Source organism: Myxocyprinus asiaticus, chromosome 21 (assembly GCF_019703515.2).
Source record: "Myxocyprinus asiaticus isolate MX2 ecotype Aquarium Trade chromosome 21, UBuf_Myxa_2, whole genome shotgun sequence".
In the NCBI taxonomy this organism is placed as follows: Eukaryota; Metazoa; Chordata; class Actinopteri; order Cypriniformes; family Catostomidae; genus Myxocyprinus; species Myxocyprinus asiaticus.
The window spans coordinates 3369429-3395483 of record NC_059364.1 but is presented as its reverse complement, the minus strand read 5'-3'; the positions used below and the strand labels follow the sequence as shown (position 1 = coordinate 3395483).

Here is a 26055-nt window from a genome sequence, read left to right as displayed (position 1 = left end):
ATGTTTAGTGTTCCATTTGGGACGATACTACAGTTTGAAAAATGATACACTAGATGGCTGACTGCATAATGTACAGTGCGTCATTTGGGACACAGTTTAACTCTTAAATTCGATCTTAACCATCAGATATCAGTTAGGATCTATAGATGTTCTATTTAACTTGTCAGATGTTAACTTAAAGCAATATTCCAGGTTAAGGTCAATCGAAAGCATCTGAGGCATAATGTTGAGTATAAAAACAAATAAAAGGAAATTGTCTGTTATAGATGTCCATTAGCAGCAAATTACACATTGTCCTTTCCCAACAGCTGACTTTATAGATGAGATCTTTGTGATGCAGATACATAATAAACCCTTCACTGCAGTTATTAAAGCAAGAGTGTTTAAATGTTAACAGACCTGACGTTATTTGTCCTCTGGAGGGCACTGTCCACTGCTGTCCTGAGGCACTCTAGAAAGCCACAGACTCCAGGATGTTTGGATGGAAGACCAGGTTTAAGAGTTGCTCTCTCTCGTCGCAGTTCCTCTAGTTGCCTTCCGAAATGCTCAGCTAGAAACACACAAACAAAACTGACACTTGACACAGCAGATTTGATAAAAACTGAAAGAGGCACTGACTGTCAATCTTTCTTTGCTGAGACAGACTACTTAATAAACCACAAGAAAACTAACACATACATACAGTTTAGATTGCACACAGAGGAACAATGGCAATCTTTATGTCTGCAAAAAATCATATAAAATAAAGATGCTAAACTCGTGCAGCATCAGACTTACGGAGCTCCTTAGAGAACAGTGAGGGAATCTATTTTCTGAAATAGTTTTGCATTGCCTTGCAATAAATTAACCATGGTTTTACTACAGTAAACATAGTTGAACTATGTTATGTGTAGTAAAACCACAAGCAGCAATTACACAATTTACCATAGTTTTATCAGAGTAACTACATAGCCTCAAAATTTACCATGGTTTTACATAGTAAAATATTAACATATTTAAACCATCGTAAAAATACGGAAAAAACAAACAAAACTATGGTAATAAAAATAACATTCATTCTGCCATTGCAGAATGCAACATTCATATGTTTTTTTAAAACCATGGTTTACCCCTTTAAGCTCAGATGGGCCTGATGGGAAAAAAATAGTCAAAATATTAATAACTACAGTCTTGACCAACACAAAATAGGTATCGTTTGAAATCTTAGAAACTCTTCTTCCCAATGCATGTAGGCATTATGACCAAAACTGAACAAGTGCTTTGAAACTTGCAGACAAATCAAAATATTCCACTTTGATAATTTATAAAACAATATGTACTGTACATATTATTGCAATTGGTAAAAACATCAAACTGATCGAATAGCCATGTGTCATATGTTGTTGGAAATCTCTCAAAGAGTGAAATACAACCAGCCTATTTGCTTTACTCACAGTCAAAAATATAGCGAGTAATAGCTAAGTATATGTCTTTGACAATTATGTTTGTGTTGCTTATATGCTGTGTTTTCGATTATAACGTCACAAAAATTAATGGAACATAAAATAGTACATACCATTACTTAGAGGAGGTGATTATCTTTCAAACGAGCCCACACACAAGGTAATCGGATGCATACATCATTAGATAATCCACATGAAGCACAATGTTACATATGGCCACCAGGAGATGGCGCCAAATACATGACACAGACTCAATGATGACTCAAATGACACAGAATGAAACTCATTCTGTGAAATCTCATTACTAAAATCATGTCTGCATGCTATTCAAACCTTTAGTCATTGTTGTGTTTACATATGTAATTCGTTTTTAATGTATAATTATTATGATTTATTTGTTTGGAGAGACTTTTGGACACTTGGAGATGTTTTTGGACACTATGATAAATTATTTTTGTAATGCTATAACTTTTGATTGATTTGTCGTATCCACACAAACATTTTCTCAGATACAATTGACATGATTGGGAACAAAACAAAAGCAGTTTTTCAGAGTCACCTCATTTACACCCAGAGATATATAATGTCAAATCTGAAAAATAAGAAAAATATTTTTTTTTTTTTTTTTTTTTTGGTCGTTATTTTTTTTTTTTTTTTGTGATTTTTTTCAGCAGTTTATTAGGCTGAGAGTCTCAAAATGTATCATAATCTATATCATTAGAAAATCTGAAAAGATTTCTTCACAATGATACCAAACACTAGACCCTCCTTGTTTTTTTGTCGAGTTATAAGCCTTTAATTTTGGGTATGCCACTGAAACAGAAAATCTTTAAAAACACCCTCAGAGCTTAAAGGGTTAAACCAAAAAGACATGCACTTATGAACATTAAACATTAGTTTCACCATAGTAAAGCTGGAGCAACCATATAAACAATTTTTATTGGAAAGAACTATGGCTTTAAATTTACCACAAATTAACCCTGGTGTTACTATAGTAAAACTAACCAATTTTTTTGGCAGAATGATTGTGAATTTTTTATCACGAAATTATGGTTAAAAATTGGTTACTGTAGTAAAACATGGTCAATTTTGTGGTTATGGTTTTTATACAAATACCAACATTTAACTATGCTTATTTAATGTAGTAAAACCATGGTTAATTTTTGTAAGGGATGGATAAAGTTATTGCAAGTCAATGCAGAACGGATTGCAAGGGAACATAAAAATATTTCCGATAATAAATTCCTCTAAATAATCAATATAAAATTAATTTCTCTTATGTGTTCAATTCATCTTGACAACACACTTTTAACTAGAAGCTCTGTTTTGAAAGTTTGTGATCTCCTTTAAAGGCAAAGGATGTTCTAATGTAGATTCAGAGGTTTTAGGGTTAATCATAAGATTATAATTCTGCATAAGAAAATATAATATACTCATTAAATAACTATTAGAAGAACCTTTACAAAAATACCCTCACCCTAATCAAAAGTCCTTATCTGTGGCTGACACACTGTAAGTCATACAGAACGATATGACTGAATTTGTCATTTGACTAATAAAAATGCTGCTTTTGTTGAAATCACATATACACAAAATCCATACAAGATATAACACACTTATGTTGTGTTTGACTCAATGAAAAATAAATTAGTCCAGCTTGTTGATGTCTGACTGTGGTAATGACCAGCAGATGCCGCTATTTGACACTGAACCACTGAACAAACTCGCATCTATTGAAACTATGTGGGAACTCTGTAAAATTGAGTTGAGAGCCCTGGTGACTCTTTGGTCAAGATTAAAATGTCAAGTAATGGCTACCGAATTTTGTGCATTAAATGTAGTTAAGAATGAGTTGTACATTCTTTTAAAGCATTTATGTTTTTTTTAGTATTTAAAATTCACTAGAGAAGTCATCTTTATGAAATGTTAGTAAACAAGCACTGATCGTGTGTAACGTCTGACCTGTATCATAGTCATCGCCCAGTACTGCTTTGTGCTGTAATCTCTGTAGTTTCAGCATTATGGACTCGATCTAAAGAGAGAAAAAAATGATGTTAAAGGAACTCTCCACCAACATCAAGGGACCCTTTTTACAGACTGTAATGACATGTTTACGCCTTATTTAGCAGAGCAAATCTACAGTAGCAAATTTGTTTATATTTTAATTTTATTTATTATTTATTTTTTATTTTTTTTGGTGTGTAAATTTATAAAATAGTACTTTGTATTGTATTACCCAGTAATAAGTTATCACAGCTGTGATGATTCTAATACAGCTGCTGGGAAAGTGACAGTAAATGTAGCCTCTTTCTCTCTTCTGACTGCTGTAATCCACTGCTTTTTATTGTTTTTTCTTTTGGAAAGCTGTGAAAGTGCGACAGTGGATTGTTTCTGTTGCTGTTGGTGTTCGATTCACCACTATACAAGTTTACCCTGCTATCGTTTACTTCCGCATTTCAAAACCCGGATAGGTGAAAAAGGTCCAGACCAGCAAAATGCATGATAATTAATAATCAAAAAAAATTATTTATAAATCATAATAAATGGGTGTTTCTTCAACTTCAGGCTACTTCATGTCCCAGGGGTTGCTTTTCATTCAAACGAACAGATTAAAACTTTTTTCTTTTTGTTTTATGAAGGTCACTTTTTACCTACATCAATTATTTTTGGTCCTTTTAAATTCCTTTTAAGATTTGACTGTTTTAATAATTATAATAATATATGTTATTTGTATAGCGCCGTTTAGCAACTTAGCACAAAGTGCTTCACAATATAAAATAAAATCACAAATAAAACATGACACTCACATAGTAGTATTAAAGGCAAGACTGTGCAAATGTCTTAAAAACAGACACCGATTCAGCAGATCTAACAGTTTTAGCCATGTCCCAGACCAAAGATCCTATTAAACTATGAAAATCTATTATGAAAATGCAAATTATTACATTTAAATCTATGATAATCTAAACAAATAGTGAAATAAACAATAAACAATAATAATTCTATCCATTTATCAAAAATTATGACTGTCCCACAGTTGTGACGTCATTTCAACACACCAAACTTTTGGTCCCTAATAAAGTTTTTTCAAAAGTTAGTGTACTTGTTAACCAAGTGGACAAAAGTGTCAGTGACGAGCATGTTTGAGGTGAAACACAAAAACCAAGGGAAATATCATGTGAGCAGAATATATTTGTCAGATGTCATTTCCAATAACGCTGTAATTTTACCAAATTATGCAAAAAGTGTGAAAATATTTAATTGTGTGTATTTAGGATACATAAAATGTTAGCTATGAAATTAGCTTTAGCAAGACAAAGGATTCAAACATTTTATTGGAAAAAGGTTAACCCTTGTGCTGTGTTCATTTTATGCTAACACATTTTGTGTTACCGGTCAAAAATGACCGGCCCACTAAGATTGATTATAAATCTCTCATATTGCATATATTATCACAAGATATTGCATTAGATCTTTTCATCAACTTCTTTTTTTCTTTTTTTAATTATGACAGGTTTTGTACTCCTTTTTTGAACATATTTAAAAAATATATATATTTTTATTGATAGAAGGATTCACTGAACTGAACTCATACCGGGTTAGTGTGGGGCACTCCCTGCGGAAAACAAAAAAATATATATAATAATTAAATAATTAATTAATAACCACTTGCCTGATCTGAACAAATTAGGTGTTAGAGTTGGTAAAACAATAAAAAAGATGAGGTAGCCATGTGTTATATATCGTTGGAAAGGTCTCAATTTGTAGAATGCAATTTAGTGTATGAAACTCCTACAGACACACATAAATATAATAAACACGAGTGTATTATTACTTACCAATACATACACATAACATAGACAACATATCAAAACTATCCCGATTAAAACAAGCCCAAACACAACATAATATGATAAGTAGATCTTAAAATATTCCTCAAAGAGTGTGCATGGAAAGACCATGCACAAAAAGGCGCTCAACACACATTGTGTGAGTGTGTGTGAGTGTGTGTGCATATTAGTGGTCGACCGATAAATCGAACGATACATTTTCCCATTTGGCCGATTTGTTTCTTGAGGGCGCTGAGAAACGCCTGCTTGCATGTGAAGTGACTGAGACATGTAAACGTCAAGTTACGGTTCGTATTGTTGTTACGTGCCATCGTGTTACTACAATAACAGACTGGTGTGCAACACAGTGTCATATAAACAGCCTGCACAGCAGACGTGTTTGAGCACATAATGTTAAAGTGCTCACTGTTTCATTCTCCCTCTCTCTCCTCAACAGTTCCCTGTGACTATTAACTGTCTTGTCTAATGATAAAAAGGCAAATATCAATAAAACTAATATCATATACCGTCTGCAAATATGCGCATATCTCATTTAAACAGATGTAATAAACCAACCTCACAAAACTTCAGCAGATCCAGCATCCTGTGGAGCGCTCATAATTCTTCCTCGAAAGCACGTATTCTATCAGCTTCTCCTCAACAGTTCCCTGTAACTTTTAACTGTCTTGTCTAATGATAAAAAGGCAAATATCAATAAAACTAATATCATATATCATCTGCTAATATGCACATATCTCGTTTAAACAGATGTAATAAACCAACCTCACAAAACTTCAGCAGATCCAGCATCCTGTGGAGCGCTCATAAATCTTCCTTGAAAGCACATATTCTAACAGTCTCTCCTCAACAGTTCCCTGTAACTTTTAACTGTCTTGTCTAATGATAAAAAGGCAAATATCAATAAAACTAATATCATATACCGTCTGCAAATATGCGCATATCTCATTTAAACAGATGTAATAAACCAACCTCACAAAACTTGAGCAAATCCAGCATCCTGTGGAGCGCTCATTAATCTTCCTCTAAAGCACGTATTCTAACAGTCTCTCCTCAACAGTTCCCTGTAACTTTTCTAATGATAAAAGGCAAATATCAATAAAACTTCTATTATATACTGTTTGCAAATATGCAAATATCTCGCTTAAACAGATGTAATTCATGAACCTCACGAAAATCCAGCGTTTTCTTCCCGTCGAGCGCTCATCTAATATCTTCCTCTGAAGCGTGTATTCTATCAGCCAGAATCAAAAACTTCAGGATCAGGATCAGGATCAAAAGTTCCTCTGATTCACAAATCATAATGACAATCCAAGCAGGTGATCCAGGCCGTTTAAACTGTCAGGAGATTGCTGCTTGCGCTGGATCCGCACGAGCATGTGAGTGCAACCAAAGTCTTTCTAGCAAGACAGTCCACAGTCAGCCATGTTTGGAACGCTATCGGGAGGCTATTTCCAGGCATGAAAGTGCAGCTCCTATCTACTTGAATGGAGAAAGACCAAAATCTCCAAAACGGTTGGTCAAGATTATGATCAAAGGACATGTTTCAAATCAGCAGTAAAAATTGACAACACTCATAAATTGTGCTACTTTACCTCAGATTACACTTTTAAAAAAAAGCCATTTTCGCAGCTTTTATAGCTAATGCGCATGCGCGTTCTCGAGTTGACTGACAGGCGATGTCAGTATCTAAAAGGTGATTGGCTCTTTTACCTGTAAGGCGGAACTTCCTTTCTACATCCATTGACCGTTGGCTGCAGTTGGGCGTTCTAATTTCTCCATTCATTTTAACAGAAGTGGCCCATCTCTGCTAAATTGTCTCTGGTGCAACTTTAAGGTAAAGTGTGCTATAAGTAAATGTCTCATTCAATATGCACTGTATGTACAATTGGTTTGAGTTGGTATTTTTTGAGCAAATGCGATTGTTAATGCGCACATGCCATCCATGGTTGCTTGACTACTCTGTGTGCTGTTATTTCCGTCTTCCTAATATATTAACAATTTCTTCATGTGCAAATAAATTACTAAAATTTTATGTCTAAATAAAAATCAGAAGAAACTGCTATCTACCATTTAAAATACAATATAATTTTTTAGATTCTTTTTTACAAACTTAAAGTTTTGTGTGGAATTTAATAAATATAGTGCTAAATAAGAGTTTATAATTTTTATACAATTTTATGTTTGTTATTTACTATATTAAATTGTGTGATATATCGGCATTGTATTGGCCACCCTGCTCTCTGGATATCGGCATCATCCTTTGAAAAACCCATATCGGTCGGCCACTAGTGCACTTGTCCGAGGATTTTGTTTGTGCAAACATACATCCATATATGTGCTCATGTAAAGGATTGTGATGCTCCTTAACACTTAATATTTCTGTATTTTGTAGTATAATCCATTAATTTCCAATGAACACAAGTGTAACCAAGTGAAATAAAATCAATAAAATGTGAAGAAATTGTCAAAAAATTGGATGTTTGTTTTCAGATACGAACTGTGAACAAAGTCAAAGAATTTTTTTCCAATTGGATTAAGTAAAAAAAAAAAAAAAAAAATATCGTCCGGGTCAAAATGACCAGAACTCAACATAAGGGTTAAAAATGTCTTTTCCATCAGTGTCATTTCCAGCACTGAATTCTATTAAATACAATACAGAATTTGGGATGTGCTGGAAATTACACTGTGGTGGGAATTTTCATGACAAAAATGACATAAATCTCCTGTGATGCATGTACATACACTGTTGGACATTGTTAGTAGACACTCAATGATAAATACTGAAATACTGATCTAAATACAGCACAAGTACACACCTCTACTACACTTGTGGTGATCCAGTGAAACAGTATTTTGAATTTCATTTCTGGTCTTTTGTTGTGTTTTTAAACCACTGTCTATCAAAATGTGAAAACGTCTTTGTGGCATACTGACCTTGGTGTTTGTGCGGTTGTTTTGCAGACAGTCTTGAAGAACATCTTCATACTTCTTCATCAGACCGCCTCGACTCTGGTCTGACAATGGGGTGACGCTGTCATAGCCAGAGGTGACGGATGAGCCCGAGGTCGAGTCGGATGAATCAACCGAGAGCGAGGATGTGACCTCAGTGTCCAGAGAGCCAGAGTCCGAGTCCTGGACACTTTCTTTGAAGTCAGACGTCATGGACGAGGTCTGTCTGTCCCTGTGACGCCAGGAAATGTCCAAGTCTCCTAGCCACAGCGCTTTGTCCAATAAGAGCCCTTTCCCTTTCACTGACTGACCAATTGATAGTTGGCCTAATGTGAAAACCTCTGATTTTGATTGGCTAATTGGCACAGTGTTACTCTCCGATTGGCTCAATGAACCATCTTCAAACTTATTTACAATAACAGTTTGAGGTTTTAAAGTATCTGAGCTGGACGGATCCCATGAAGTCGATTCAGAAGAAGTCGGTTTCCAAGAATTCTCACTTGTGGTTGTTTCATTTGTTAAATCGCTGGTTTCTAGTGACTGTTGAATGAAACTAAAGCTGGAATTGAAAATGTCTCGAGACGGGACTGTTCTAGAAGTTTCTTCCACTTGGGTATCACGTAAACAGTGAGTTTTGGAAGAATCGTTGGAAGAGTTGTCTTTCTCAAAAACCTCCTCGAGCCATTTCTCACTGGGGCTGCCTGGCAAATCAGAAGCGCACTTTTGAGTGTTCTCACTAGTGGACAGGCCACCAATGGGAGTTATGGAATTTCTGTTGGAATCACATGGCGTCTCAGCAGCCACTTGGCTGAGCGGATCTGCTCGCATGTATCCCGGCCGTCTGAAGCTTCTCCTGCGAGAGATTCCAGACGCTGTGTCTGTGCTCGCACCACCTGTTGCGAAAAAGATTACAGATTAAACATCTTTGCCTTGACAACAAACTGAAACAAGTACTCAATAGTAGTATTGAATTGATTCTCAAAAATTCAGAATCGATTCTGTGTTGGTCAGGCTACAGAACTGATTGCAGACTAGATGTATCAACCACACGACCATTGTCCCCGACTGAAACTACGATCCCCAAATGAATTCACAAACTCAAGCACATAGCAAGCGGAGAGTTTATTCGTGATAACAAGTCAACAAACAACATGAAAGACGGGTTCCTGCCCATTATTGCACTGTTTTCTAATTACTTTTTGTCTCCTGCTTCCCAACGCCCTTCTCTCCTCTTGTGCTCTCTTTTTTTTTTTTGGCTGTTGCTTATTGCCGGTCTCTCGCTCATAAGGACAATGCGCATATACGAGATGCTTGATTGATTGATTATAGGCAAGGGATCGATTAATTCTAAATTAATAATTTTAAACTATTTAACCCCTTATACTCTGGAGCATTTTTGGGCTGCCGCCCACAATTTTTCATACTCAAATTTAAATGCTCATTCACACATACTGTGGACTAATTGCAAAAAAAAAATCGTATTTTTTCACCTAACCCTAACCTGAAATAAAAAAAGTCCAATTATTCATAAATAATTTTGTATGTGTTTATTATCATATAATAATATCTTATAATCTCTCTCTGGCATCTCCAGTTCCTCCTTATTTCTCCTTATTATTGGGGCAACTCAGCGCCAGGCGTGCATCCTCACGGCCCAGCCACGCCCTCCTCCTCATCACATAAACATTTTGTTTTGTTGTCATAAATTTGTAAACTTGCAATTTTGGTTCTGTTCACACTACCTCACTTTGAAAAGTCACATTTCATTCCTCTAGATGGCAGCAAGCACTAGAAAAAATATTGTAGTGTGGCGCTCTATCGCATTTTAGCCCTCACGGATGTGCTTGTCCATAGACATTCAGTCTAATTTTCAGTTCATGCACCACCCTTTTTGTTTCATTGAATATCTTAGTCTCTGAGAAGACTAGAAGCTCTATCAAGGTGTCATTAGAAAGCTGAGATCCTCCCCTTTACGATGATATATAACATTTTATCATCAAATCTTTTTGATGATTTGTTTAGCATGCTTTTCCTGCTGGATGGCATTTGTTGTTCTTGACATCTACGATATAACATTAGATTATTCAGTCAAGCAAGCTCACAGACAAGTATAAAATGGCAAATCTTTAGAAAACTGCTTAAGGTAAAAGCAGATATAAAATGTTTGGCTATTTGGCGCTTACAGCAGCAGTGATCAGCACATAAAAGAGACATTTGTATTTGATGTCTTACAGAAATCATACTTCACTTTGTGATTCTTTTGAATATCTTTCGAACTTTGGTTTTAGGGCAGCAAAATTAACTACATAGTCACATTTCTGAGAATGAGAGCTTTCATTTGATATGTGACTTGTCCATTTAGGTGCTAAGTGAAAGACTTTTATTTTCATATAAATATGTCTACCCCATTACCTCTAGGGGGCGCTAATTTGCTACGTGAATTTTTTGAGGCCTTATTTTGTTATTTTATGTAACATAAATGCAGAAGTTATCTCTGAAAAGATCAGATTCTAAGCTTTCAAATGATACCTCATATGCCTGACTTATGTACACAGAGACTTTAACATTTTAAACATAATCTTTTTTTTGCAATATAGCGCCCCCCTTTGGACCCGCCTGCAGGTCCATAGAGTTTTAATACAGAGTGTGTATTGATAAAAAAAATGGGAGGACAAGATACATTGTGAGAATTGTTACTAGTGAAAGACCGATATATCAGCCAGGCCGATTAATCGGCCAATATTCGGCCAATTTGCGATTATCGGCATTGGCCAATAACCATGTTGGCTTGGCCTATTGACTGAAGTGTTAACATTCCCTTATGTTAGTTCATAAACTACCAGTATTGTCAATGGATAGTCAACACTTTCTGTTTTCAAGGTTTTTTCTTTTCAAGTTTATATCAAGTAGATATTGCATAAATTAAATGTTTGTTTCAACTTTAGAAATTTTGTGTACATCTGATTTGCTGTTGTTAAATTGTATTATGTTAATCAGCATTTATATCGGCCATCCTGCTCTCTACATATCGGTATCAGCATCGGCCATTGAAAAAAACCTTATCGGTCTATCATTAATGGTTACCCTTAGAATCGTAATCGAATCGTGAGGCCAGTGAAGATTCACACCTCTACTCAGTAGTTGGGCATCCAACATCCAAACTTCCACAAAGACATTTTTGTAAACAACAAATAACCCATGACAGCTACAGTCATGTGCATCAGCCATAAACTTTCCCTGTGACCAGTGTGACAAACGTAATCCAGCTGTTGGGAAAATTCAACAGTGATGTAAAGATAAAGAGTAAACATCCATATTGAAATATGGCCCATTCTTGATTTACATTACATCAATAAATAACAGTATAAAACTTTAATTAGTCTAATAAACTTGAATTACTGTCATTAACACCAGCTTTTTAAATATATTGTTTGATTTGTGATGAAACAACTCTTTAGGGTTTCTGAAACAAATTTTGGCACATCCACTTTCATGCAGCACCGCTAATAGAAAATGACAAATTAGATCTCCTTGATGTCACAATTTTTTCTATTGGACCAATAGAGTTGGAAAATGAATTCTCAAGCTTCTCAGATACAAACCCCAGTAATCATCTGCTCATATTTGCCAAGATGCCAAAGTCAAAAGTCAAGAGATCTCAATATAAACTCAAACAAGACCAAAATATGCCTTCTACCTTCATTTTATAGCTTCATATTTAACAGTTTGTCTCATTTCTTTGTATTTTTATTTCTCGAACAGAATTTTAGGGGGGAAAATCGTTCACACCAAAAGGAAATACTATTGAGAACACCATTAAGTCTCCTGAGCAATGTTAGTGCAACCTCCAAGCAATCCATTTTTGATCTGGGCATGGTAAAAAGTCAGCAAAAACTGTGGATATTGTTACGGCCCCTTCTGGGCTGTATTGGTTTTTCTTTTGCGTTTGTGTTTTGTGTTGCAGGTCGGTGGTGGGTGGAGTCTGTTGGCTCGTTAAGGCTGATGGGGTGCACCTGTGCTGGTGATGCCGCATGGCTTTTAGGCGGCTCTCTCCCAGTCCTCTCTGCCCTCTTCCCTATTTGGACTTGTTCTTTTTCAGCCTCTGTTATAATTAATTTTAATGTAAATATGTTTCTTTAATAAATTACTTTCTTTATTGAGCCTTTATCCAACATATAGTCTCCCTTGTTGTTGCGGCTTACGAGCCGGCAGTGAAAATATGTAATGCTTTTCTCATTTTAACTAAATACTGCTGCCATGGTTTACAAGGGAACATACTGTACAAATGTGTTGTTGGAAGACAAACTTTCTGCATTTTAAGATGCGATAAAATGGATTTGTGAGTTCAAATGCATGAATGATACACATGACATTGTAGAATTATGGCCCTACAAAACCAAAACTGACAACAACAAATTTGTCCGTTGCTGTGAGGGAAAAGGGGAGGGGGTCGATGGAAAACTCTGGCATGAATTCTTTGTTTGCAGCTGTGATTGCCTCAAAAGCCACTTCCCACAAATCCTCACTGTAATTGTGACGAAACGATCGATCTGTCCAGTGTACAGAATGTTTAACAGCTGCAGTCACAGTAAATGTCTCTCACATAGCTCTTTCAAACATAGCTCGACACAATCTCACACGAGTGGAATAACAGTGACTCTGTTCACAGAACTGTACAAACCAAATTAACAGACTTGTTGAGCACTGACACAAGATTTTGACCAAAAAGTTTCCTTTTAACAGTCATACAATGTGTTAAAGAAAAAGTTGCAGAACAATTTTTGAAGGAGAAAGTACAGTAGTGATAGAGATAACTTTTCTTTGTTTGAAAATGTTTTTGTCAAAATAGAGGTCATATCATGCATTTTGGATGATTTTATATTCCCCACTTATAGGTCCACTTATAATTTTAGTAAAGTTTTATGTGCCAGAAACAGCCAAAATATTTTAATAGAAGTTTGATGTTATTGACCTGTCGCCATATTTGATTTGTCCTTTGTACGCATCAACATGAGTCAGTCAATGCTTTGATTTTAAAGTGAAAAGCGACTTAAATTTAGCTCTGTAAATCATACAAAGTGCCTTCAGAAGACTTGGAACATGAGTCGCATGGACAACTTTTGTGACACTTTGTCACAATCATCTTATTGTATTGAAATGAATGATCGCACCATTTTTTAAAATATATCATTTTGTGTTCTGCAGACGAAACTGGCTTTGTAACAATATGAGGGTAAATTATTTTTTTGGTGAACCGTCCCTTTAAAGATTCTCCTTGTACCTTCTAACGCATCTCAATATTAAGCATAAATTACAAAAAGCAAATAAAGAGCAGATGATGTCATCACTGAAGAATGTTTTCTATAGAGAGACAGGAACTTGAGATGAACTCAAGTTGAGTGCTACATCCTCTTAAAAAAGCTAGTAACTTTAAAAAAGGTACGTTTTCTGTCGGTTTTTTACCACACAACAAACACGAGCATCTGTCATGGACACTGTTCAACTTTAGATCATTGAACTTTAACATAGACAGCAACAGTGATATCAGACTAATATTCAAACTGCACTGAGAACACACTATCAAAAGGGAAGGAAACTGTCATAAGGCTCTTTTAAGACACATGTTCGTTACAATTCCCTAAATTAAAGTATATAAAAAAGATGGGGCAAAAGAGAAGTATAAAGCAAACTTCTGTGTAGCTGATATTTTAAAAACAAAGCAGGCACATGTTGTTTATGCCATTGCATCAAAGTTGTGAAATCTTAGTTTGACGACCAATAAGTGTCCAAAAAAAAATTCACTTTTTGTGAATTGCTTTTTGTGAAAAGTTTGTGGATACCTGAACTCCACAGTAGCCACTCACACAGTAAAAGATGCACTAATTTCTCAAATTTTCTTTTAAATCAGTAAATCATAACAGTTTGTTTTATGAAAATGCACAAGTGTCCTTTCTGTAAAAACTTTAACTCGATTACCTCCATTCATGCTTCAAACAAAACTGACAAGTATTTTTCAAATGAACCGGCTGCCCAGAGAGAAACATATGTGTTTACCTTAGTCGATTAGAGAGGCCCTCTCAAAATTCCCTCGACCTCTCATTGGCTGCTTGCAAACACTTCAGAGAAACAACGGAATGTGGAGGAGCTCATAAAGAACAGAAGGGAATGTTTGAGGAGCAAACTTATCCATTTCAGGTTCTCCCCAGAAATGTTTCACCAGTATGAAATGTGACAGTGAGTGACAGCAGCAACTTTGAGGAAGTGAAAGTTTGACAGGCTTTTTCTGCACGTCCTCTCTAGTTTTTTAAAACAAGAGTCAGCAAAGTGAGTGTGAAACAGTGAGAGAAAGCTCAGCTGTTCATGTAAAGTGTAGTGTAAAAAAAGTGTACATTTTGTGAGTGTAGTTTACACAGTTGCAATGAAGTTGCAATGAAGTTGTCTGATTAACATCAAAATTGGTGGTAAATTAGATAGATAGATAGACAGACAGATGGATGGACGGACAAAGAGACAGATAGATAAACAGATTAATAGACAGACAGACAAATATACAGATTAATAGACAGACGGACGGACGGACAGACAGATAGATATACAGATTAATAGACAGACGGACAGATAGATAGATAGATTAATAGACAGACAGACAGATAGATAGATATACAGATTAATAGACAGACAGACAGATAGATAGATATACAGATTAATAGACAGACAGACAGACAGACAGATAGATCCATCCATCCAGAACAAGTAAAGTAAAATCTTCTGAATTCTCTCATTTTCTTTTAATTAATTGTCAGTTCTCCAAAGCACAGAATTATTTTCTGGTATAATTCTTTATGTTCTGGATTCAGACAAATAGGAATTTGACAAACACAAGAAGCCTGTGTTTGAAAATTAGCAGCTGCAATTCTGTTGAATTTCTGGCAAAGATCACAACACACTTCCTGTTCAGTCACAGACGAGAAACAAACCAGCTGAAAAAAATGACTTCACACACACACACACACACACACACACAACCAAGTGGACTCAGGAAACTATTTAAACACAAACACTTTTGAACATAAAGAGTCTCGTTATTAAATGAGAAAAAGAACACTGAAAATGTAAACAAACATAAATTAAAATGAATAATTATATTATTAATTAATGCTTTAGAAGTAGTTCACTCAAAATCAGATTCAGCCATCCTTTAATCACCCTCATGTCATTCCAAACCTGTATGGTACTCTTTGTTCCATGGAACAAGGAAGATGGAAATGTTGAAAAATTTTCAAGCTACTCATTGTCATGCAACGAAAGTCAGAATTGTTTCTAGGCATAGGCGAACTAGGCAGTCGCCTAGAACGCCATCAGCTGGAGGGGAGCGTCAAATATCTAATCGCAAAAGGCTGCAATTTGATTCAATAAATATACAGTCATTTCAAAGTGAATGAGCACTCTGCTCTTTGTCATCTACTACACACACAGAGACCACTTGATGATCATGATGCAGTGTTTTCAGTGTATGAATGGCTTCACACATTTACTCTGAAGCACGCAGCATAAGCAAACTATATATTTATTTAATTAAATCAGTCTTTTGCGGAATAATAATCACAGTATGACATACTGTAATTTTACTTTGATAAATTGTGGGTTTAAACATTCATTTCAATCCCTAAAATGACAAATTCCATGATATTCGTTTTATTATTTATTTAGTTATTTATTTACTAGATTCTGCGATTCCACCCGCATTTTCCGCACCATGAATATCAAAGGGCCACCAACCATGACAAATGCACAATGTCTAGATATGCAGAAGTGTAAATGAGATTTGAGATCGTGTCCGCTTCCCCTGTATGGAAAAGTGCAGTGTGAATTCTTCAAAACATCTCCTATTGTGCTCCGCAAAAGAAAGAATTTGGAACAACATGAGGTTGAGTAAATAATGACAAGATTTGCATTTTTGGCTGGACTATTCACTCCATGGCTGTACGTTGCATTTTCCCATCTGATAAACGAATAGACGCCATAAATCTGTGTAAAAGATGTCATGAAGATCTGAATTATGGTTCTTTGGCACAGACTGACAGCACAGATGAGATGTGTCCCTCTAAGTGGCTTCTACAGACTCTAATCATGATGCCAGTTGACCCTAATCTCTGACATGCCAATTAGTAGGTGTGCCAACTGCTCACAATGGCACAGTCACCATCAGTAAACAACATCAGAGTTGCTTTATGAACATTTTACTACACTTTTGTTCTTGTTTGGCGACATGGCAAAACAAAATGCCTAATATTACAAGACTACTGTAATATTATAAAACCTTACAGCTTGATTTTGTGTAATGTGATTAAGTTTACACAAGACAGAGTTTCCCTTTTCTTCAGAGCTGCCCTGCTGTGGGTACGAACAATATTATTTCTGAAATCAAAACATGAATTGCAACTTTTTATGGGGTATTATGGTTGGAAAGGTACTTTTTTATATCACAGTTACTTATGAAAACTTTTCTAACCTTTTGCTGGAAATCTAAAAATAATTAAAGCACCAAGACTAGTCCTTCTTTGTTCTTTGTGTATTTTGAAACTGTTTTGTGAGCTCGGATGTCTACAGAGATTCTGAGTTCAGATAAATAAAGACTTCTTTCCCAAAGATCTTCAGATCTTCACAGTGGGATTCAAAATACACAAAGAAAGAAAACATGCATTTCAAAGTTTTAAAAACATCCAATTAGCCACAGTGCACCTTATTAAAACTTATATACCATGGTTACCATTCATATATCAAAAATTACCATGGTATATGTCCAAAATGATTAGCTACCATAATAATGTTCCATGGTAATTAAAAGAAACCCATGGAACTATCATGGTACTTCCAAGCATACCATGTACAGTTGAAGTCAGAAGTTTACATACACCTTAGCCAAATACATTTAAACTCAGTTTTTCACAATTCCTGATATTTGATCGCAGAAAACATTCCCTGTCTTAGGTCAGTTAGGATCCCTACTTTATCTTAAGAATGTGAAATGTCAGAATAATAGTAGAGAGAATGATTTATTTCAGCTTTTATCTCTTTCATCACATTCCCAGTGGGTCAGAAGTTTAAATACACTTTGTTAGTATTTGGCAGCATTGCCTTTAAATTGTTTAACTTGGGTCAAATGTTTTGGGTATCCTTCCACAAGCTTCTCACAATAAGTTGCTGGAATTTTGGCCCATTCCTCCAGACAGAACTGGAGTCAGGTTTGCAGGCCTCCTTGCTTGCACAAGCTTTTTCATCGGATTGAGGTCAGGGCTTTGTGATGGCCACTCCAATACCTTGACTTTGTTGTCCTTAAGCCATTTTGCCACAACTTTGGAGGTATGCTTGGGGTCATTGTCCATTTGGGAGACCCATTTGCGACCGAGCTTTAACTTCATGGCTGATGTCTTGAGATGTTGCTTCAATATATCCACATTATTTTCCTTCCTCATGATGCCATCTATTTTGTGAAGTGCACAAGTCCCTCCTGCAGCAAAGCACCCCCACAACATGATGCTGCCACCCCCATGCTTCTCGGTTGGGATGGTGTTCTTTGGCTTGCAAGCCTCACCCTTTTTCCTCCAAACATAACGATGGTCATTATGGCCAGACAGTTACATTTTTGTTTCATTAGACCAGAGGACATTTCTCCAAAAAGTAAGATCTTTGTCCCCAAGTGCACTTGCGAACTGTAGTCTGGCTTTTTTATGGCGGTTTTGGAGCAGTGGCTTCTTCCTTGCTGAGCAGCCTTTCAGGTTATGTCGATATAGGACTCGTTTTACTGTGGATATAGATACTTGTCTACCTGTTTCCTCCAGCATCTTCACAAGGTCCTTTGCTGTTGTTCTGGGATTGATTTGCACTTTTCGCACCAAACTACGTTCATCTCTAGGAGACAGAATGCATCTCCTTCCTGAGCGGTATGATGGCTGTGTGGTCCCATGGTGCTTATACTTGCGTACTATTGTTTGTACAGATGAACGTGGTACCTTCAGGCATTTGGAAATTGCTCCCAAGGATGAACCAGACTTGTGGAGGTCCACAATTTTTTTTCTGAGGTCTTTGTTGATTTCTTTAGATTTTCCCATGATGTCAAGCAAAGAGGCACTGAGTTTGAAGGTAGGCCTTACAATACATCCACAGGTACACCACCAATTCAGTACACCTCCTATCAGGAGCTAATTGGCTAACTTGACATCATTTTCTGGAATTTTCCAAGCTGATTAAAGGCACAGTTAACTTATGTAAACTTCTGACCCACTGGAATTGTGATATAGTAAATTAAAAGTGAAACAATCTGTCTGTAAACTATTGTTGGAAAAATTACTCGTGTCATGCACAAAGTAGATGTCTTAAATGACTTGCCAAAACTATAGTTTGCTAATATTAAATCTGTGGAGTGATTAAAAAATGAGTTTTAATGACTTCAACCTAAGTGTATGTAAACTGCTGACTTCAACTGTACAAAAACATGGTACTGAATGATTACCATACTGCGTGGTATTTACATGGTATTCCAAGGTACTTTAAATAATACAAAACGTACCCTCATTGTACCAAAAATACCATGGTTGTACCATATTTTTGGACATATACCATGGTAAAATGGTATTTTGGTATTGTGTGGGTATATTTTTGTAAATGCTGCTAAAAATGGTATTAGCATTATACCCTCACCAAAAATACCATCATACTACCTTGGCATTTTTGTACTGTAAGGGTACTTTTTTCTAAGGGCAAGTCAAAAAACATGAAAGAGTTCATCCAGTGATTGACAGCTCAATGTTTGTCTTACCTGCCCTCACGGTGCACCGGTGACACTTGGAGTCCATGTCAGTCTTGTGTGTTGAGTTGCTTTCCACCTTGATCATACCTGTGAACATCATGATGCTTTAAAACCGGTTAACCCACATAATAGAAGTGTAGAATAAAGTGCAGAATAAAGTTAAACTCCAAACGGCGCGTGCCTCATTCTCTCAACGCGCGCGTCCGCATTTACACATGAACCCGACGCCGACGTTTCCAACCCGAAAATAAATATGAGTTATTAGATCTCAAGCCTTCCAATTACCAGTGACCATATAAGACGCTTTTTGATGCAATCTTATTCGATGCTTGGATGAGATTACAAAAACAGAGACACTATTGTACGAGTTAAATGGTCCATTTCCTGCGTACGGAACGCGCTGTCCAGATTATCGGCAAATCTGAAGAAAGTTCGCGTCTGTATTCTTCTGTTTAATACATGTCAGATCCTCAGATTATTTCGAGTTTTTTCCGTAAGTGAAAGCTCATCACACGGACTGCCAAACAGCCAACGAGTGGCGGAAAGAGCCGCACTTTGTCCCGTTATGTGGCATATTGAAGGAGTTCCTCTGACGTCTGCTGGAATTTGACTCCAAAGCAGAACCGAATGTACATGCTCGAGATCGACTGGGATGGGCTTCTCTGATAAAGTCAAAAGTTTGAACACACTTAAAGGATTAGTTCATCTTTACTTAGTGTTTACTCACCCCTGTGTTGTTATAACACTATATGACTTTCTTTTTCTAAACACAAAGGGAGAAACTGTTAAAAAATTTTGTGCTCAGTGATGTCATACAATGGCAGTTTATGGTGACCACCTCTTCAAGCTTCAAAAGAACACAAAAGTATAATTCAGAAGTCTAATAAATGATTCCATGAGACTCTTGATTGTTATGAAATCATACAAAAAGGTTTGGTGAGAAACAAACCGAAATCTAATGTATTATTTAGTGAACATTTTCACTGACCGTTGATCTCCTGTGCGTGTTCATGATAGGGCATGAGAGCAACAGTTCATGAAGCAACTTTGTGACATTGGGGAATTCAAGTGAAAACTAATTTTGTTTATCTGAAAACAGGTCCACAGCTGCACACAAAACAGAGAACAGAACTTACTAAACATGTCTGAAGAGTTTGTAGTCGAAGAACTGATGCATTTCTATTCCCAGCCTTATTTATTTATTTTGGACGGTCCCAGTTCACAGCGGGTGGAGTTACCCATGCAATGCCGAAAATAGAAAACAAGCGATCGATAGAATGTACTGTCGCTTGTCACTGCTGGTTAGGACAAAAACTCTGATTACCATAAAAAATATTCCTTTTATCGCATGTTGTTTGCCATCAGGTTAGGACATGGTGTGACTGTGGCTGCCTGTAGCCTCCTCTATGTTTATACTCCGTTCAAAAAAATAAGGCTGGGCATAGAAATGCATCAGTTCTTCGACTACAAACTCTTCAGACATGTTTAGTAAGTTCTGTTCTCTGTTTTGTGTGCAGCTGTGTTCTGTTGTCACTGTCGCTGTGGAGGACCTGTTTTTAGATAAACAAAATGAGTTTTCACTTGAACGCCCCAATGTCGCGAGGTGAGCTGCGTGAACTGTTGCTCTCGTGCCCTATCATGAACGCGCACAGGAGATCAATGGTCGTGAACATTTTCACTAAATAATACATTAGATTTCAGTTTGTTTCTCACCAAAACTTATCGTATGATTTCATAACAATCAAGAGTCTCATGGAATCATTTATTAGACTTCTGAATTATACTTTTGAGTTCTTTGGAAGCTTGAAGAGGTGGTCACCATAAACTGCCATTGTATGACATCACTCGGCACAATTTTTTTTTTTTACAATTTCTCCTTTGAGATAAGAAAGAAAGTAATATAGGGTGATAACAACACGGCGGTGAGTAAACAATGATTAATACTTAATTTAATGTATGTTTCTGATATTAAAGACAAAAAAAAAACAATTTTAGCCTATTTTTTTTCACATTTCAGTTGCATAACAAAATTCCATCAAATTGAATTGCGTAATCTTTAACCAAATTAATAAAATGTACAATTATTAAGGTTTTTATTTATTTATTTATTGTTAAATATTACGCAATTCAATTTGATATAATTTATTGTGAAATTGAAATTCGTAAATATTAAAAATAGGCTAAAATATATTTTTGGAGTGTGCTTAAATTCTTTCATTTAAGATTTTTATTATTATTTTATAAATGAATGTGTTGGAGTGGATAGTGAAGGAAAAGTTGTTTTTTTCTCACCAAAATCTATTGTATGCCTTCAGAAGACTTGGAATATGATGCACGAGCTGCATGGACTACTTTCATTATATTTTTGGGTGCTTTAAAGTGAGTCACCATCAACATATGTATTTAATAGGTGGCCCAAGACATTCATTAAAAATAATTTTGTGTTTCACAAAAGAAAGTCATTCGGGTTTGGAACAACACAAGGGTGAGTAAAATTATGACAGAATTTTCATTTTTGTGTAAACAATTCCTTTATTATTTAAAGTAATGCCTACTTATTAAAATGAATCAATATGCCACAATCATGAGATAGAATTATGGACTGTATAAATGGTGATTTTATTGTAACAAAACAAATATATATATTTTAATATTTAATAATTGAAACTTTTTTTTTCTTTTTTTTTTTAAACTGATCACGTCATTTTCTTTTCTGAAAAAGCTTAACAGTTCTTTAAAGTCCTTGGTAGTACTGGTTCTTCAGAGATCTAATACATATAAGGTTCTCTGTGGAACTAAAAAGGGTTCTCCTATGGCGTAACTCGTCATGTTATCATATTTTCTTTATCTTTTGTATTTATCTTTCACTGTGGCTCTCTTAAAATGTTGGCCTGTCATGTGTTAAACAAATCCAATTCATGTTCAATGGAAATTATGTATTGTTTGAATAATAAAATATATTTTGTACCTCTTTGTACATGTTTTAAAGCAAAATACTGCAGAAGAGTGATCTGATTGCAAAATATTGGTATCGGCCTATAGTTTTTTGTTAAAAAAGGTATTGCTATTGGCCAAAAATGTTCATGTTGGTGCATCCCTAGTTTTCTGTGCTGAAAATTACAAAATTACCAGATATACACTGGTGGCCAATAGTTGGGAATAATGTACAGATTTTGCTGTTTCGGAAGGAAGTTGGGACTTTAATTCACCAAAGTGGCATTCAGCTGATCACAAAGACATTACTGATGTAAAAAACAGCACCATCACTATTTGAAAAAGTCGTTTTTGATCAAATCTAGACAGCAGCCATCACTCCAACACCTTATCCTTGAGTAATCATGATAAATTGATCATTTGGTACTAGAAAATCACTTGCCATTATATCAAACACAGTTGAAAGCTATTTGGTTCATTAAATGAAGCTTAACGTTGTCTTTGTGTTTGTTTTTGAGTTGCCACAGTATTCAATAGACTGGCATGTCTTAAGGTCAATATTAGGTCAAAAATGGCAAAAAAGAAACAGCTTTCTCTAGAAACTCATCAGTCAATCATTGTTTTGAGGAATGAAGGCTATACAATGCTTGAAACTGCCAAAAAACTGAAGATTTCATACAAAGGTGTACACTACAGTCTTCAAAGATAAAGGACAACTGTCTCTATCAAGGACAGAAAGAGATGTGGAAGACCAGATGTACAACTAAACAAGAGGATAAGTACATCAGAGTCTCTAGTTTGAGAAATAGACGCCTCACATGTCCTCAGCTGACAGCTTCATTGAATTCTACCCGCTCAACACCAGTTTCATGTACAACAGTAAAGAGAAGACTCAGGGGTGCAGGTCTTATGGGAAGAATTGCAAAGAAAAAGCCACTTTTGAAACAGAAAAACAAAAAGAAAAGGTTAGAGTGGGCAAAGAAACACAGACATTGGACGACAGATAATTGGAAAAGAGTGTTATGGATCTTAACCCCATTGAGCTTTTGTGGGATCAGCTAGACTGTAAGGTGCGTGAGAAGTACCCGACAAGACAGACACATCTATGGCAAGTGCTACAGGAAGTGTGGGGCGAAATGTCACCTGAGTATCTGGACAAACTGACAGCTAGAATGTCAAGGATCTGCAAAGCTGTCATTGCTGCATGTGGAGGATTTTTTGGTGAGAACTTTCTGAAGAAGTTTAAGAAGTTCTGAACTTTTTTTTTTTTTTTTTTAAATTGTAATGGTAATTTTTCACGTTATTAATGGCCTGACTATACACTGTGATCAGCTGAATGCCAATTTGGTGAATAAAAGTACCAATTTCTTTCCACAAGAGCAAAACCTGTACATTATTCCAAACTTTTGGCCGCCAGTGTATATATTATTTTTCTTATGTTATTATTTTTTTTAAAGTTAAAATGTTTATGTCAAATGTGCAACAATACAGCATAAAGCACTTGTTAGCAATGTGTTATCCTGTAAACTTTTCAATTTAAACTAAGGAAAATATTTTATAAAAACAAAGTATAAGTAGTACAGTATATAAATATAATAAATGATAAAGAAATAAAATACTGACAACATGTGACAGTTTTTTATAAGGTATAATTTTTTATTGTGTTATGATGTTTTTATTGTTGTATGATGGGGTGATTTAAAATAATTTATTAAGAAACGACACTATTTTGGCCTATTTTTAAGATTTACATATTTTTAATTTCATATCAAAATTCCATCAAATTTAACTGTGAAATGTTTAACAAAATTAAATTATTAAAACTCAAAATATTTAGTTTTTTATTTTATTTTATTAAAAATGACTCAATTAAATTTGATGGCATTTAGTTATGAAACGGAAATGCGTCAATCTAAACATTATTTTTTTGAGTGTATGTTTTAAATGGTTTTTTTTTTTATTATTATTATTATTATTATTTCTATTTATTGCAATTATTTAGATAATGAATTGTGTATATGCACAGCGCCCTGGAGCCAAAGGCAAATTTCTTCAGGGACAGTAAATTATTGTTATTTATAACAATTTTCAGGGACAATAAAATGTGTTTCAATTCAATTTTAATATCAGTGCGAGGAATGCTGCAGAGTAGAAACGTCTGTTCAAGGAAAGTGTTTTCTAAAATGTGAAAGCAGTGATTAGATTGTGTATAACAGATATTGCCTGTGAGTGGAAATGCCAGTGGTTTTGCTTACTATTAATAAAAGTTGAGATCAATCTATTATAATGAAGGAAAAACTGGAATAATTAGACATCTGATCCATTCCAAAGCTTTGGGCATTGCTCAAATACATGCACACACACACACACACACACACACACACACACACAGAGAGAGAGAGAGAGAGAGCGCTCCTGTTGTGTGTCTTTCTCTCTAAACGTAAAGGCATCTTTCAGCTGGATTGGATTCTGTTTCTCTCACACAGCTCCAGGAAGCACCAGCGACCGGACGAACAGAGGCTCTCTTTGTGTTGTGCTCTATTGCCCGTGGAAAGTCTTATTTGAGGTCTGGGTTAGTCTGATAATGCTTTAATTAAGCTAAACTGCACAAAGCTTCAGAGTCAAAGACAGCTAAATCAAATTAACATTAACTGTCTGCTCTCATGACTATGTGCTACAGTGACGTGTACCAGTAATTCAGACTAGGGGAGGATGGGGGAGAGGTAACCTCCCCAGTAATCAAAACAAGCAAGTACAACCCTCCCATTATTTATACCATGATCAATGGAAACATGTAAATGCTTCACACTGCAACCCCCCCCCCCCCCAAATCTACACCCTTGATTCAGACAATGACAGCTGTTTTGTTGTCAATGAAAGCAACATTTTCGAAAGGAGGATTTATGGCGTTTTTCTGACACTTTAAACTCACTTAAATATCTGATATAATGTTCTTGACTTTAACCTTTGAATTTTGCTGATAATTCTTTACACTTCAGGATAACCCATTGTGAAATAGACAAGACTAAACCAGTCTAAAGTGGTTTAGCAGGTCTCGCAGATGCTGACAAGTGCAAACTAGGCCGGCTTGACCAATGGAAACCAGCTTGCCAGCTAAAACCAGCAAAGCACCTTAAGCTGGTTTGATTGTTTTTCAGAATTAATGCATCTGTATATTTGCATTTTTATGTGAAATATTTATCACTAAATAGCTTCAGAACTTTTAAAGCATATATTTTCAGACATGCCAAACAATTGTGCACAATGTCCATCTAAGAAATGTAGGATTGCTCCACGTTATCTTCTGAAACTGTTGGTGAATGCAGTAAGAGGAAGTGTACACTATACTTGATTCTTTATTTGTCATGATATTAGTCACTAGATGTCAGGATTGCACAACTTATTCAAGCGGGAATTATTTTTGTGACATTTCAGTCTGTCTCATAATTGCAATTTATTTGTTGTATAAAAGCTCAGTTTAGTTACCATGCAGTCATTGTTTAATAATGAAACAGACCCCATAACTATATAAAGATAAGAAAAGAGCAATGCATTTTCACAGTAGTAAAGTGGAGCTAATTTGAACAATTTCAGGACACATTTTTGTATTTAGAGTGGCAACATTAAAAAAGGAACATCTGTCATCATTTACTCACCTTCATGTTGTTCCAAACTCTTCTGGAACACAAAAGGAGAACTGTTGAAGAATATACTAGCCACTCTTATACTGAAAGTGAATGGGGACTTGGGCTGTCGTAAGATATTCGTAAGGAACAGACCTGTTTCACACATAAAGCTATAGCTTTAGAAGACTTTACATCAAGCACACTACTTTTATCACACTTTTTTGGTCATTTTGTAGCTTAATGTCTCCACTCACTTTTGATATCTGGAAAAGATTGACCAGTACGAAGTTTTCACTTTTGGGTGAACTATTAATTTAAATGTGCACTTATTAAAACAATTTTATCCCTAAAGAAATTAATTGTAATTCTGAAACATATGAGCACTCACATGAGATGAAGACACCAATCATATCGGTAACCTTATAAAAGCGGTTTTATTCTAC

At 35.6% G+C, this 26055-nt stretch overlaps 2 protein-coding genes across 3 annotated transcripts in view; both read right to left on the bottom strand.

Moving 5' to 3' along the window:
* The window catches only part of LOC127411928 (disrupted in schizophrenia 1 protein-like), a 72871-nt gene extending 53189 nt beyond the window's left edge, over positions 1 to 19682 (bottom strand). The window contains exons 1-4 of the mRNA XM_051647840.1: positions 19062 to 19682; positions 8228 to 9135; positions 3405 to 3474; positions 400 to 550 (exon numbers count right to left, since the gene is read on the bottom strand). Coding sequence (XP_051503800.1) covers positions 400 to 550; positions 3405 to 3474; positions 8228 to 9135; positions 19062 to 19152 — 1220 coding nt within the window. The 5' untranslated portion in view covers positions 19153 to 19682. The remainder of the gene's footprint in view (positions 1 to 399; positions 551 to 3404; positions 3475 to 8227; positions 9136 to 19061) is intronic.
* The window catches only part of LOC127411934 (Kruppel-like factor 18), a 317765-nt gene that overhangs the window by 215182 nt on the left and 76528 nt on the right, over positions 1 to 26055 (bottom strand). The gene's annotated exons all lie outside the window — the stretch shown is intronic.